General features: G+C 51.0%; 1 protein-coding gene across 1 annotated transcript in view; it reads left to right on the top strand.

Annotated features, from left to right (window-relative positions):
* The window catches only part of LOC105469383 (dynein axonemal heavy chain 17), a 152,411-nt gene that overhangs the window by 55,741 nt on the left and 84,005 nt on the right, over positions 1–12,665 (top strand). The window contains exons 26-31 of the mRNA XM_071081739.1: positions 1,827–2,075; positions 6,624–6,746; positions 9,312–9,659; positions 9,755–9,846; positions 10,274–10,400; positions 11,805–11,957. Of these exons, the coding sequence (XP_070937840.1) occupies positions 1,827–2,075; positions 6,624–6,746; positions 9,312–9,659; positions 9,755–9,846; positions 10,274–10,400; positions 11,805–11,957 (1,092 nt within the window). The remainder of the gene's footprint in view (positions 1–1,826; positions 2,076–6,623; positions 6,747–9,311; positions 9,660–9,754; positions 9,847–10,273; positions 10,401–11,804; positions 11,958–12,665) is intronic.

Here is a 12,665-nt window from a genome sequence, read left to right as displayed (position 1 = left end):
TTTTTTTTAGTAGAGATGGGATTTCACCATGTTGGTCAGGCTAGTCTCGAACTCCTGACCTCAGGTGATTCTCCTGCCTCAGCCTCCCAAAGTGCTAGGATTGCAGGCGTGAGCCACCGCGCCCGGCCTCAAGTTTCTTTTATGTGATTGGCATTACAGAACATAGTGGCATCTGAGAGAATGGGATATACACTTTCCCACGACAAAAAATTGTTTGCGTAGATGGGAGAATAAAATCCACGTTTCCCAGGAGATGACAGCATTTGAAGTCAGGATAATTCAAGAAAAACTCTCCAAAACACACTAGCCAAGACATTTTATGATAATAGGATGCAGGCTAATCTTGAACCTGCCAGAAAAAGCCATCGACTCCTATGTAGATTAAGGTTTCAGATCGTCGTATCTTCAAGGCAAATGTCTTGTAAACACTCTCAGTTTTTACTTTCTCGAGCACAGATGTTTCTCAAGCCCAGATCTTCCCCACTGTAAGTGCCCATGTCAACAATCTCTCATTCCCTCAATGACTAGCAGTTTCCAGCTTCACAGCCATTTTCATGTTTATACTGTTGGTTAGGTTATTCCTGGGTAGTTTGTATGTTTTGTTTCATATTGTTGTGAATGAAGTGTCTTCTGTTTTTTTGTTTGTTTTTTTTTTTTTTGAGGCGGAGTCTCGCTCTGTCGCCCAGGCTAGAGTGCAGTGGCGCGATCTTGGCTTACTGCAAGTTCCGCCTCCCGGGTTCATGCCATTCTCCTGCCTCAGCCTCCCGAGTAGCTGGGATTATAGGCACCCACCACCACACCTGGCTAATTTTTTTTTTTTTTTAATTTTATTTTTAGTAGAGACGGGGTTTCACTGTGTTAGCCAGGATGGTCTTGATCTCCTGACCTTGTGATCCGCCCGCCTCGGTCTGCCAAAGTGCTGGGATTACAGGCGTGAGCCACCGCGCCCAGCCCTGTTATATTCTTATCAGTGGAAGCTGGGTTACTGTGCAGTAACAGCCCCACAAATCTCTGTGTACTGAACAAAAGTGTATTTCTCATTCATGCAAAGTGCATACTGTAGTTCCAAGCAGTTGTTCCCTGGGAAGTTACCTGTCAAGGACTGGTTGCACAGTGCAGGCTGTGGATCAGCGATGCCCCTTCGTGATTGCCAAGGCAGGCAAGGGGAACACTAGGCTGGGTATTGTCAGGCATCACTCACCTTTTATGGGCCAAGACAAGCTACATGGACATAATGAGAAGTGAAAGAAAACTGGGTCCTGGCCAGCAACAGCAGGGCCCTGACACAGGCTTTTGCTAAAATGCCTTTTAACTGCTTTTATTTTTATTTATTTATTTTTGAGACAGAGTCTCACTCTGTCACCCAGGCTGAAGTGCAGTGGCGTGATCTCAGCTCACTGCAACCCTCGTCTCCCAGGATCGAGTGATTCTCCTGTCTCAGCCTCCCAAGTAGCTGGGATTACAGGCGTGCACCACCACACCTGGCTAATTTTTGTATTTTTAGTACAGACGGGATTTCACCACGTTGGTCAGGCTGGTCTTGAACTCCTGACCTCAGGTGATCTGCTCACCTCGGCCTCCCAAAGTGCTGGGATTATAGACATGAGCCACCATGCCCAGCCAACTGTTAACTTTTAAATCTTACCTTTTATGATGCCACCGTTGTTTTTTCTTGTATCCAGTCACTTTAATGATCTCTGGTGTTCGTTCTAAATATTCCTCATTGGGCTTTGCTCCCTGCGAGTAAGTGCAGAGAGGTAAGAGGGTTGTATTCCTGAGTCCTCCTTGACAAGAGTGAAAGCAGAAACGGGGTGTTTTTGTTTCAGGTAAATACCAGCATCGAGGACTGGAAGACCACCAAGTGGAAAGAGATCAACGTTGAGCAGATGGACATAGATTGTAAGAAGTTTGCCAAAGATGTGAGGTCTTTGGACAAGGAGATGAAAACCTGGGATGCCTTCGTGGGGCTCGACAACACCGTGAAGAACATGATCACATCCCTGCGTGCCGTGAGCGAGCTGCAGAACCCTGCCATTCGGGAACGCCACTGGCAGCAGCTCATGCAGGCCACCCAGGTACCACGCGCCATGGTGGGCGGAGGGGACCGCCCCTGGTGGCCAGCCCCGCTGCAGGATGAGCTGTCCTGAGCTGCCTAGCCAAGGTGTTCGGGGCCCGATGGTGGTAAAGCCAGTGTGGGCAGGGCTGGCTTCGTGCACAAGTGACCTGTGCAGTCACACAGGGCTCCATGTTGGTTGGGGGTGGTGGGGCAGGCTCCGTTTACCATCTCAACTTCACCATCTCAAAATTCTTAGTAATTTCCTTTTTTTTTTTTTTTTTTTTTTTTGAGACAGTCTCGCTCTGTCGCCAGGCTGGAGTGCAGTGGCACGATCTCAGCTCACTGCAACCTCTGCCTCCCGGGTTCACGCAATTCTTCTGCCTCAGCTTCCCGAGTAGCTGGGACTACAGGCGCCCGCCACCACACCTGGCTAATTTTTTTTTGTATTTTTAGTAGAGACGGGGTTTCACCATATTGGCCAGGCTGGTCTGGAACTCCTGACCTCGTGATTCGCCCGCCTCGGCCTCCCAGAGTGCTGGGATTACAGGTGTGAGCCACTGCACCTGGCCAGTTCTTAGTAATTTTCCAACAGGAGCTCCTGCATTTTCATTTTGCACTGGGCCCTGCAAAGTAAGTAGGCAGTTCTGGTTGTAGGCTGCATGTTCATAAGACTTGGGGAGTTTGGGGCAAATGAACAGCTTCACTGGGATCCTCATGACCCCAGAAACTCAGAGTCTTAGCACCCGAATCTTTCCCGGAATATCCCGCAGTGGCAGGCACTGGCCTTGACCCCTCCAGAAGACTAACAGGAACACTCCCCACTCTCAGCAAACACTGAACAAAACCACTTTAAGCAGCTACTCTGCAGAGGCCCCACCTAGCTGCAAAGGACACAGAGGGAAAGGAGACGTGGCCTCTGCTCTCAAGGAAGCAAAGAAATAATAGTACTGGCAATTGCGGGGAGGGGGAATTTATTTTTCCTCTATCCATCTTAGGTTCCCTGGCTGGGGCCCCTGTAAATTAGACTGATGAGAGACAGATTAATTAGAGGAAAGCCGGGCACGGTGGCTCACACCTGTAATCCCAGCATTTTGGGAGGCCGAGGCGGGTGGCTCACCTGAGGCCAGGAGTTTGACACCAGCCTGGCCAACATGGCAAAACCCCATCCCTACTAAAAATACAAAAATCAACCGAGCGTGGTAGCACACACCTGTAATCCCAGCTACTTGAATGGCTGAGGCAGGAGAATCGCTTGAACCTGGGAGGCGGAGGTTGCAGTGAGCCGAGATCATGCCACTGCACTCTAGCCTGGGTGACAGAGCAAAATTCCATCTCAAAAAAAACAAAATGGGAAAAGACCAGGAAAGACAAAGGGGATTATCTACAGAATGTCGATTTCCCCTGCAAGAGACAGCTTTGCAGGACCATTTCAAACTATGTCAAAGGAATGTATTTTAGGGTAAAATACTGCGATTTCTTTCAGGGCCTGCTATCTGTTATGTGATGTATCATGTTGCGACAAACATTCTGTTTGGTCAGTCTTAGGATTGATGTGTGGATGTTCATGCCGGTCAGCTGTGCCTGAATTGCAAAGGGAGGGGGGTATAATGAGGCCTGTCTTCCAACCCGCTTCCCATCATGGCCTGAACTCCTTTTTCAGGTTTACTTTGGAATGCCCCTAGCAGAGACAGGGGTTCATTCAATTTGTTTGGGGGCTTAGGATTTTATTTTTGTTTTACAGCAGGATGAGGTAAGCTTCAGCAAGCTGCGTTGTGTAGATTCCTCCCGTTCCTCTGGGCTGATAAGGGGCTAAAGCTGTCTCCATCAGTTAACTTTTTTTTTTTTTTTGGAGATAGAGTCTCACTCTGTCGCCCGGGCTGGAGTGCAGTGGCACAATCTCGGCTCACTGCAACCTCCACCTCCCAGGTTCAAGTGATTCTCCTGATTCGGCCTCCTGAGTAGCTGGGATTATAGGCACATACCACCATGCCTGGCTGAGAGACAGAGTCTTGCTCTGTCGCCCAGGCTGGAGTGCAGTGGCTGGATCTCAGCTCACTGCAAGCTCCGCCTCCCGGGTTCACGCCATTCTCCTGCCTCAGCCTCCGGAGTAGCTGGGACTACAGGCGCCACCACCTCGCCCAGCTAGTTTTTGTATTTTTTTTTTTTTTTAGTAGAGATGGGGTTTCACCGTGTTAGCCAGGATGGTCTCGATCACCTGACCTGGTGATCCGCCCGTCTCGGCCTCCCAAAGTGCTGGGATTACAGGCTTGAGCCACCGCGCCCGGCCTTTTTTGTATTTTTAGTAGAGGCAGGGTTTCACCTTGGCCAAGCTGGTCTCAAACTCCTGACCTCAGGTGATCCACCTGCCCCGGCCTCCCAAAGTGCTGGGATTACAGGTGTGAGCCACCGCGCCCGGCCTCCATTGATTAACTTCTATCGTTCTTGGTAGAGGGGTGGTGGGACTCCTTGGCAAATTTATTTCCTGCTTGTAGGCAAATAGGGGGAGGGCAGAGAGCTTCCCTTGTATCTGCTTCTTCTCAACTGCCTTCAGCTCAAAATAACCCTTAAGCCAAAGTGGTGTATTTTGGTGGCAAATTCTGCCAACCTTCGTGATCAGGTTTGAAAGCCAAGCACAGGAGATACTCAGTGATGATCCCGAGACCTAGAGGAGGGCGCCACCTTCAAGGGGTGGGAAGGGAAGGAAAAGCTCTGAGTGAATGTGAAGTTTGGCTTGGGCCTTGGGAGTGAGAACTGTGAAGACAAGCAGAAAGGCTGGGAAGGGGCTCGGCATGAAAGAATGCAAGAACAACGGAGAGAACGTACCCCAAGGACCAAGGGCAGTGTGGCCCAAAGCCTGCGCAGCGGGAAGGCTTAACCCACGGCTTCCCAAGAGATCCCTACCTATGCAGGAAGTAGGAGAATGGGGCCAAATTGTTCCCTCCATCTCTCATTAGGTCCCGGCCAGCCCAGGAGGGCGCCCACCTAGGAGGAGCATTAGACGCTCCTGCTCCACCCCCACCACACTGTCCAGGGCCCTTCTGCTGCTCCCTAGGCCTAAGGAGGGAAAAGCAAACCCAGTTATGCAGGCCACCCTGAGGGCACAGGGGCACCCGCTTGCTCCCCAGGGATTTCTATGTCCAGGTGTCTGGGAGCCAGTCCCTGGGGGTGCCTCTTGTGTGTTGAGACAAAAGATTTCCCAGATGCCTGGCAACAGGCTCATGTGCCCCATCCAGGTGCCCTGGGAGAGACGCTTGAGCGGTGATAAACCAGCTAAATATCTCCATGAAAGGAGCTGGGCACAGCTGAGGTCTTGGTGAGCCTCGGGCGGATATGTCCCCAAATGTGATTAGAGATGCGAGGTTCTGTCATTGGTTAAAATTCCACGGTGGGCTCAGAATCGATGCTCAGAAACATCTGACTATGTGACACCAAGAAGAATATTAGACAAGGGATGTGGAAGCGATTTGGGAAGTGGTGGCACTTGGCAAGCACCTGGTATGTTGGTACTAGAGTAACAGCACCTGTGATTCGGCCACCGCCACAGAGTGCTTTGCCTATTAGGAACGCGGCAGCTGCCAGAGGTGGTGGATTTGCTTCCTGGGGCTGCCATGACAAAGGACCACAAACTGGGAGGCTTCAAACAGACCTAGCCGGGGGCGCGGTGGCTCACGCCTGTAATCCCAGCACTTTGGGAGGCTGAGGCAGGTGGATCACTTGAGTTCAGGAGTTTGAGACCAGCCTGTCCAGCTTGGTGAAACCGCATCTCTACTAAAAATACAAAAATTAGCTGGGTGTGGTGGTACATACCTCTAGTCCCAGCTACTTGGGAGGCTGAGACAAAAGAATCGCTTGAACCAGGGAGGTGAAGGTTCCAATGAGCAGAGATCACGCCACTGCACTCCAGCCCGGGTGACAGAGCAAGACTCCGACTCAAAAAAAAAAAAAAAAAAAGCAGACCTGTGTTATGTGTTCCGTCACAGTGCTGGAGGCCAGGACTCTAAAATCAGGGTGTCAGCAGGCTGCACTCCCTCTAAAGGCTCTGGGGGAGGGTCCTTCCTGCCTCCTCCAGCTTCTGGGAACTCCAGGCATTCCTTGGCCTGTGGCTGCATCATGTCCGTCTCTGCCTCAGTCTCCACAAGGCCCTGTTTCCTGTGTGACTCAGATCTCCCTCTCCTTCCTGTCATGAGGACACTTGGCCCTGGATTTATGTCTCACTGGAAAAGCCAGGATGAACTCACCTCAAGATCCTTAGTATCTGCAAAGACCCTATTTCCAAATAAGGTGACATGCGAAGGTTCTGGGTAGACGTGAATTTTGGGGGGGCCACAATTCTGCCCAGTGCGGGTGGGTTCTGCTATTATGCGGTTTTACAGGGAAGGAAGGTGAGGCTTGGAGAAGTCACCTCCTTAAGTCCCAGAGCTGAAAATGGCAGTGTAGAGCTCGCCTCCCTCCTTCCAGCAGCCCGGGATCGCGCCCTGGCGGCGGCTCTCCGTGAAGGATGGTGACGTCCGCCCACTTCAGAGTCCAAATGACATGACATGAATCATGCCTGGCTTTTTTCCCTTAGGTGAAATTTAAAATGTCAGAAGAGACAACCCTGGCAGATTTACTGCAGCTGAACCTCCACAATTACGAGGATGAGGTCCGCAACATCGTGGACAAGGCCGTGAAAGAGTCCGGCATGGAAAAGGTAGGTGGTGCCGGCAGCATTGTCTGTGCCACGTGGGATCAGCCTGAAACTGCCCCTGTACTGAGAGCACCCAGAGAGATCTCGTTCATATGGGTCCCGCAGCCCCATGGCACTCAAGGGAAGTCTGGGGGGCCTTTCTTACCCAACCCATGACAAATCAAAAAATACTTCTGGAATCGATTTATTATTTTTTGTTTTTGAGACAGAATGTCTCTCTGTTGCCCAGGCTGGAGGGCAGTGGGACAATCTTGGCTCACCACAACCTCCACCTCCCGAATTCAAGCAATTTCTCCCGCCTCAGCCTCCCAAGTAGCTGGGACTACAGGCGTGCGCCACCATGCCCAGCTAATTTTCATACTTTTAGTAGAGACGGGGTTTCACCATGTTGGCCAGGCTGGTCTCGTGTTCCTGACCTCAACTGACCCGCTCACCTTGGCCTCCCAAAGTGCTGGGATTACAGGCGTGAGCCACCGTGCCAGCCTACTTCTGGAATTTTTCTTAGGAAACCCAATTCCTGGCTATAACTCTGCCCGCCCCATACACGCAATAGTTTGGGACATTTTGTAAACAACCAGAATTCTCATTTCCTTTGCCTCCAGCATCCTCATCTGTGGTCCTGTCTGACTCCTCCACGGACGTCAGTTCTTTCCTCTGACTCTGAGCTGAGGGGAGGGTTGGGGACGGGTGGGGGATGGCCCCCAGCTGGTACCTGAACTTGTAATGTGCCACTGGCTACCAGCAGTTCCAGTATCCAGGAAAACTCCTTTTGTGGTTCAAATCTCTCTCCTCAGCCTGTTTTGTGAGTTTGAATTGTCACATTTTGGCTTGCTTAAAAAACAAAACAAAACAAAACAAAAACCTTTATTAGGTATAATTCACATACCATACAATTCACCTGTTTAAAGTGTACAGTGGTTTTTAGCAGAGGTACAAGTGTGTAATCAGCACATACTAAACAGCAGAGGGTGGGGGCTCATGCCTATAATCCCAGCACTTTGGGAGGTAGGAGGATCGCTCGAGTCCAGGAATTCAAGACAAGGCCAGCCTGGGCAACAGAGGCAGACCCCATCTCTACAAAAAAATAAACTTAAAAAAATTAGCTGGGGACCGGGCGTGATGGCTCATGCTTGTAATTCCAACACTTTGGGAGGCCAAGGTGGGCGGGTCACAAGGTCAGGAGATTGAGACCAGCCTGGCCAACATGGTGAAACCCTGTCTCTACTAAAAATACAAAAATTAGCCAGGCATGGTGGCGCATGACTGTAATCCCAACGCTTTGGGAGGCTGAGGCAGGAGAATCGCTTGAACCTGGGAGGTGGAAGCTGTAGTGAGCCAAGATTGTGCCACTGCACTCCAGCCTGGGTGACAAAGTGAGACTCCATCTCAAAAAAAAAAAAATCAGCAGCACACATGGTGACACACCTGTAGTCCCAGCTACTTGGGAGGCTGAAGTGGGAGGATTACTTGAGCCCAGGAGATGGAGGCTGCAGTGAGCTGTGATCACGCTGCTGCGCTCTAGCCTGGGCTGGACCCTGTCCCTAAAAAAAGTTATAATTTTTTAAAAAGTAAAAATAAAAAATAGAATTAACAAACTTTAGAATATTTTCATCACCTCAGAAAGAAACCCACATCCTTTAGCCATCATCCCCTACCCCTTTCTTCTCACATGTCCCCATCTCCAGCTCTAGGCAACCACTAATCCACTTTCCCCCTGTCTAGATCCCCCTCTTCCACACTTTCGTAGGAACGGCATCATAGGTAGAGGAGGCAGCACTTTCACTCTATGCTTTTAGAGTTTTTCCCAGCTGGGTCTGAGAATTCCATTGACGTAAGACAGATCAAGAGGAGAAAAGTATGCAAATTATTTAATCCAAGTTTTCTGTTTTACGGGAGGAAAGGAAGACTTCCTGACTCTAACGCAGTTAGCGGTGAACACTTTAAGTACTGAGTTGCGGAAAGAGGAAGTTGTAGAAAAGTAATCTGTGTGAGAGGCTGGAAGGTGAGAGCTATTCTAACAAGTTCTGAGCGGACAGGATTCTTTCCGCCTCGACTTCCCATCCTCGTGATGAGAATGATCGTTTCATTCTGGTATCAGAAGAGCATCATTCACCTGGGAATTGCATCTCCTGCTTCCCAGGAACAGCATGAGGCTCAGAGAGAGATTCCTGCGTCTGCTGCCCTTCAAGTGCCTCTGACTCGAAATCGTCAATTGCAGGATGGCATATTTTGGGGTGGCACATTCTGAACTCCTTCACATGTGCTATGTGATCTGTGCGTGTGGCTTCTTTCAGCCTAAGGTCTTCAGGTTTATCCGCGTCGTGGCAGGTGTCTGTACCTCATTCCTTTAGTGGCTTATGTTCCATTGTGTGGACAGACATCACATTCATCCCTCATCGGGGTACGAAGGTTCGGGATGGATCTGCCTTTGGCTCCTGTGAATACGTTGGTTTGAGTCTTTTTGCTTTCTGATCATGAAGCTTCAGTCTACGTCCTGGGAACTCTGGGTCCTGCCTGAGCTTTGCAGGCCAAATGCTCAGTGACCTTATTTTTCTCTTCCCCCAAAAGGTGCTGAAAGCCCTGGACAGTACCTGGAGCATGATGGAATTCGAGCACGAGCCGCACCCGCGGACGGGCACCATGATGCTCAAGTCCAACGAGGTGCTGGTGGAGACGCTGGAGGACAACCAGGTACAGCTGCAGAACCTGATGACGTCCAAGTACCTGGCCCACTTCCTGAAGGAGGTGACGAGCTGGCAGCAGAAGCTGTCCATGGCGGACTCCGTCATCTCCATCTGGTTTGAGGTCCAGCGAACCTGGAGCCACCTGGAGAGCATCTTCATTGGCTCCGAAGACATCCGCGCCCAGCTCCCGGAGGACTCCCAGCGCTTTGATGACATCGACCAGGAGTTCAAGGTGAGCCCAGCCCGGTGGCTCCCACGCATTTCAGAAATGACTGTGTTGGACAAAACGGGGTCCCTAATGCCTTGGCGATCCCCTTCTCTTCCCAGGCCTTGATGGAAGATGCAGTAAAAACACCCAACGTGGTGGAAGCTACCAGCAAACCCGGCCTCTACGATAAACTGGAGGCCCTGAAGAAGAGGTGGGGCTCACACCTGTCCAGACCAGGGGAGTCAGTGGTGCTGATTCCCTGAGTCTTAAGTCTGAGGGAACCTAAGTCTTGTGCGGCCCGCCGGTCAGCACAGGGCAAAACCACGGGTCCTGGGTTAATCTATTCCCTTTCCCTGGGGAGCATGCGCTCCACGGCCTCATCCTGCCACACAGTGCCTTGGCCTTGAAGGAAGCAGTGACCCAGAGAATAAATGAGGCTCCCTCCTGCCTAGGAGTGCCCACAAGGTCAGGGGTTGGCAAATAAATGAGAGCCTCTGGTAGGAGGTTCTGAATTAAACCGGGCCTGTGAACAGCAATCCAGGCATCCCCAGGATGACCGGTTCCCTGCACCGATAGGGTGGGCGGCAGACATCCCTACAGAGTGGGGTCACCGGCCTCCTCTCCTTCCTTCTTCCCAGCTTGGCCATGTGTGAAAAAGCTTTGTCAGAGTATTTAGAGACGAAGAGACTGGCTTTCCCCAGGTTCTATTTTGTCTCCTCGGCTGACCTCCTGGACATTCTCTCCAATGGCAATGACCCCGTGGAGGTAGGCGGGGCCCCCTGCATTCTGGAGTTTAAGCCAACATCATGGCAGACCCCAGGTGGGCACCTCTACCTGAACTGCCCTAGGATGGGGTAACAGTGTCCCTGGACACGCTCTATCATCTCCAGGAGGCCCTCTGCACCAGAAACTCTCCTGGGGTCCCCAGTCATGGCAGAAACGTGGCGGGACTCATCTCACATCCTGCTCTGCACTTGGCCTGGCTTTGGAGAAGTTAATTTGCCTCTCTGTACCTCATTTTCCCCTCCTAGAAAATGAGTCATATGCCAGAGGCCTAGTAAGACACTGTTTCCGAAAGGCACACCTCTCATTGGGTCATCCTCCAATCAGCTAGTAAATCTCAGGGTCCCAAGAGCAAGGAACAGGTGCCTCCTTGAGGCTCTTCTAAAAGAGAAAAGAAGTCGGGCTCAGTGGCTCACACCTGTAATCCCAGCACTTTGGGAGGCCCAGGCAGGCAGATCACCGGAGGTCGGGAGTTTGAGACCAGCCTGGTCAACATGGTGAAACCCCATTTCTACTAAAAATACAAAAAATAACCAGGCATGGTGGCACGCACCTGTAATCCCAGCTACTCAGGAGGCTGCGGCATGAGAATTGCTTGAGCCTGAGAGGCAGAGGTTGCAGTGAACCAAGATCACTCCACTGCACTCCAGCCTGGGTGACAGAGCGAGAATCTGTCTCAAAAAAAAAATATATATATATATATTAGGTGAAGGGAAAGTGCCTATATTTTATTTTGACCATAAGGTTAGAGGATACACAGGAAGAGGTTAGAGGATACACAAGAAGAAGGGATATGCAAGAATAGACTGAGTGTGTGGCTTGGAACCTGGGACAGAACCTTCTCAAAAAGAAGAAATCTTTTTTGAGATGGAGTTTTGTTCTTGTTGCCCAGGCTGGAGTGCAAAGGCTCACCACAACCTCCACCTCCCAGGTTCAAGTGATTCTCCTGCCTCAACCTCCCAAGCAGCTGGGATGATAGGCGTGCGCCACCACGCCCAACTAATTTTGTATTTTTAGTAGAGATGGGGTTTCTCCATGTTGGTCAGGCTGGTCTCAAACTCCTGACCTCACGTGATCCACCTGCCTCGGCCTCGCAAAGTGCTGGGATTACAGGTGTGAGCCACCATGCCCAGCCGAAAAGAAGTCTTCCAGAATGGATATTTGGCTTAGAAGGACTGCGGTTCCTGGCCTGGTTTCTGTGTCCTGACTCAGAGCAATCTTCGCTGGTTCCTTTTGTTGAGTTAGCCATGTTTAGTTAACGTTGATCAAAGACGGGGCGTATATTCCAAAAAGAACAATGCCTAAGACCACCCACGGAAAGCCTGAGCCATGCACGTGCCTTTCAAATCCCCCGTTGCATAATTCCGGCTTTTCCCCTCCACCCAGGTGAGCCGCCACCTGTCCAAACTCTTCGATAGCCTGTGTAAACTAAAGTTCCAGCTCGATGCCAATGACAAACCTCTCAAGGTGGGCCTGGGAATGTACAGCAAGGAGGACGAGTACATGGATTTTGATCAGGACTGTGACCTCTCGGGGCAGGTGAGTGTGTGGGCATGCCGCACAGGGAACCCAGGACAAGGGCGCAGCTGTGTCTGGGGCACATGCCCTCAGACGGCGACGTCCGAAGAACCACCACCCTGTGCAGCTGCCAGCCCGCCCCTGCTCCTCTCCTCTGCCTCTCTAGAAAACCCTTAAGGGACTGACCTCTTTATAGAATTTCTAGCACAGCCTTACCCGTATAGCACGAGTGTATCCTTAGGGAGAAAGGGGAGGGGAAAGGACGGGAGAAAAGCCCTGTTCAGGAGACTGAGGCAGGAGAATCGCTTGAACCCGAGAGGCAGAGGTTGCAGTGAGCCAAGATCATGCTACTGCACTCCAGCCTGGGTGATAGAGTGAGACTCCGTCTCAAAAAAAAAAAAAAAAAATCCCTGTTAATGTCATTAAATCCTTTTTATCACCTGCCAAAGGGATTGCTTTGAAGGGGGCTGCACATCTCTGAACCACCAATTCCCAACGCTTGTCCGAAATAATCGGCTGCGCTGCCCACCGCTCAGAGTGGTCCCCACAGCCTCTTCCTTCCCCAGCAAGCATGTCCCCCGGCTCAGGGTGGGCTCCTTCTGCCGTCAGGAAACTTCCGGCCTGCCCCCTCCCCCGTCTCATTACCCAGTTATTGATCAAGCAATAGAAACCATTTTAACATCAGCCTGAGGAAAATACAAGGCAGAGGTAAATCAGCTGTAGGAAGAA

Source organism: Macaca nemestrina, chromosome 17 (assembly GCF_043159975.1).
Source record: "Macaca nemestrina isolate mMacNem1 chromosome 17, mMacNem.hap1, whole genome shotgun sequence".
Taxonomy (NCBI): Eukaryota; Metazoa; Chordata; class Mammalia; order Primates; family Cercopithecidae; genus Macaca; species Macaca nemestrina.
The sequence above is the reverse complement of the archived record's forward strand: the minus strand, read 5'-3'. Positions and strand labels throughout refer to the sequence as shown.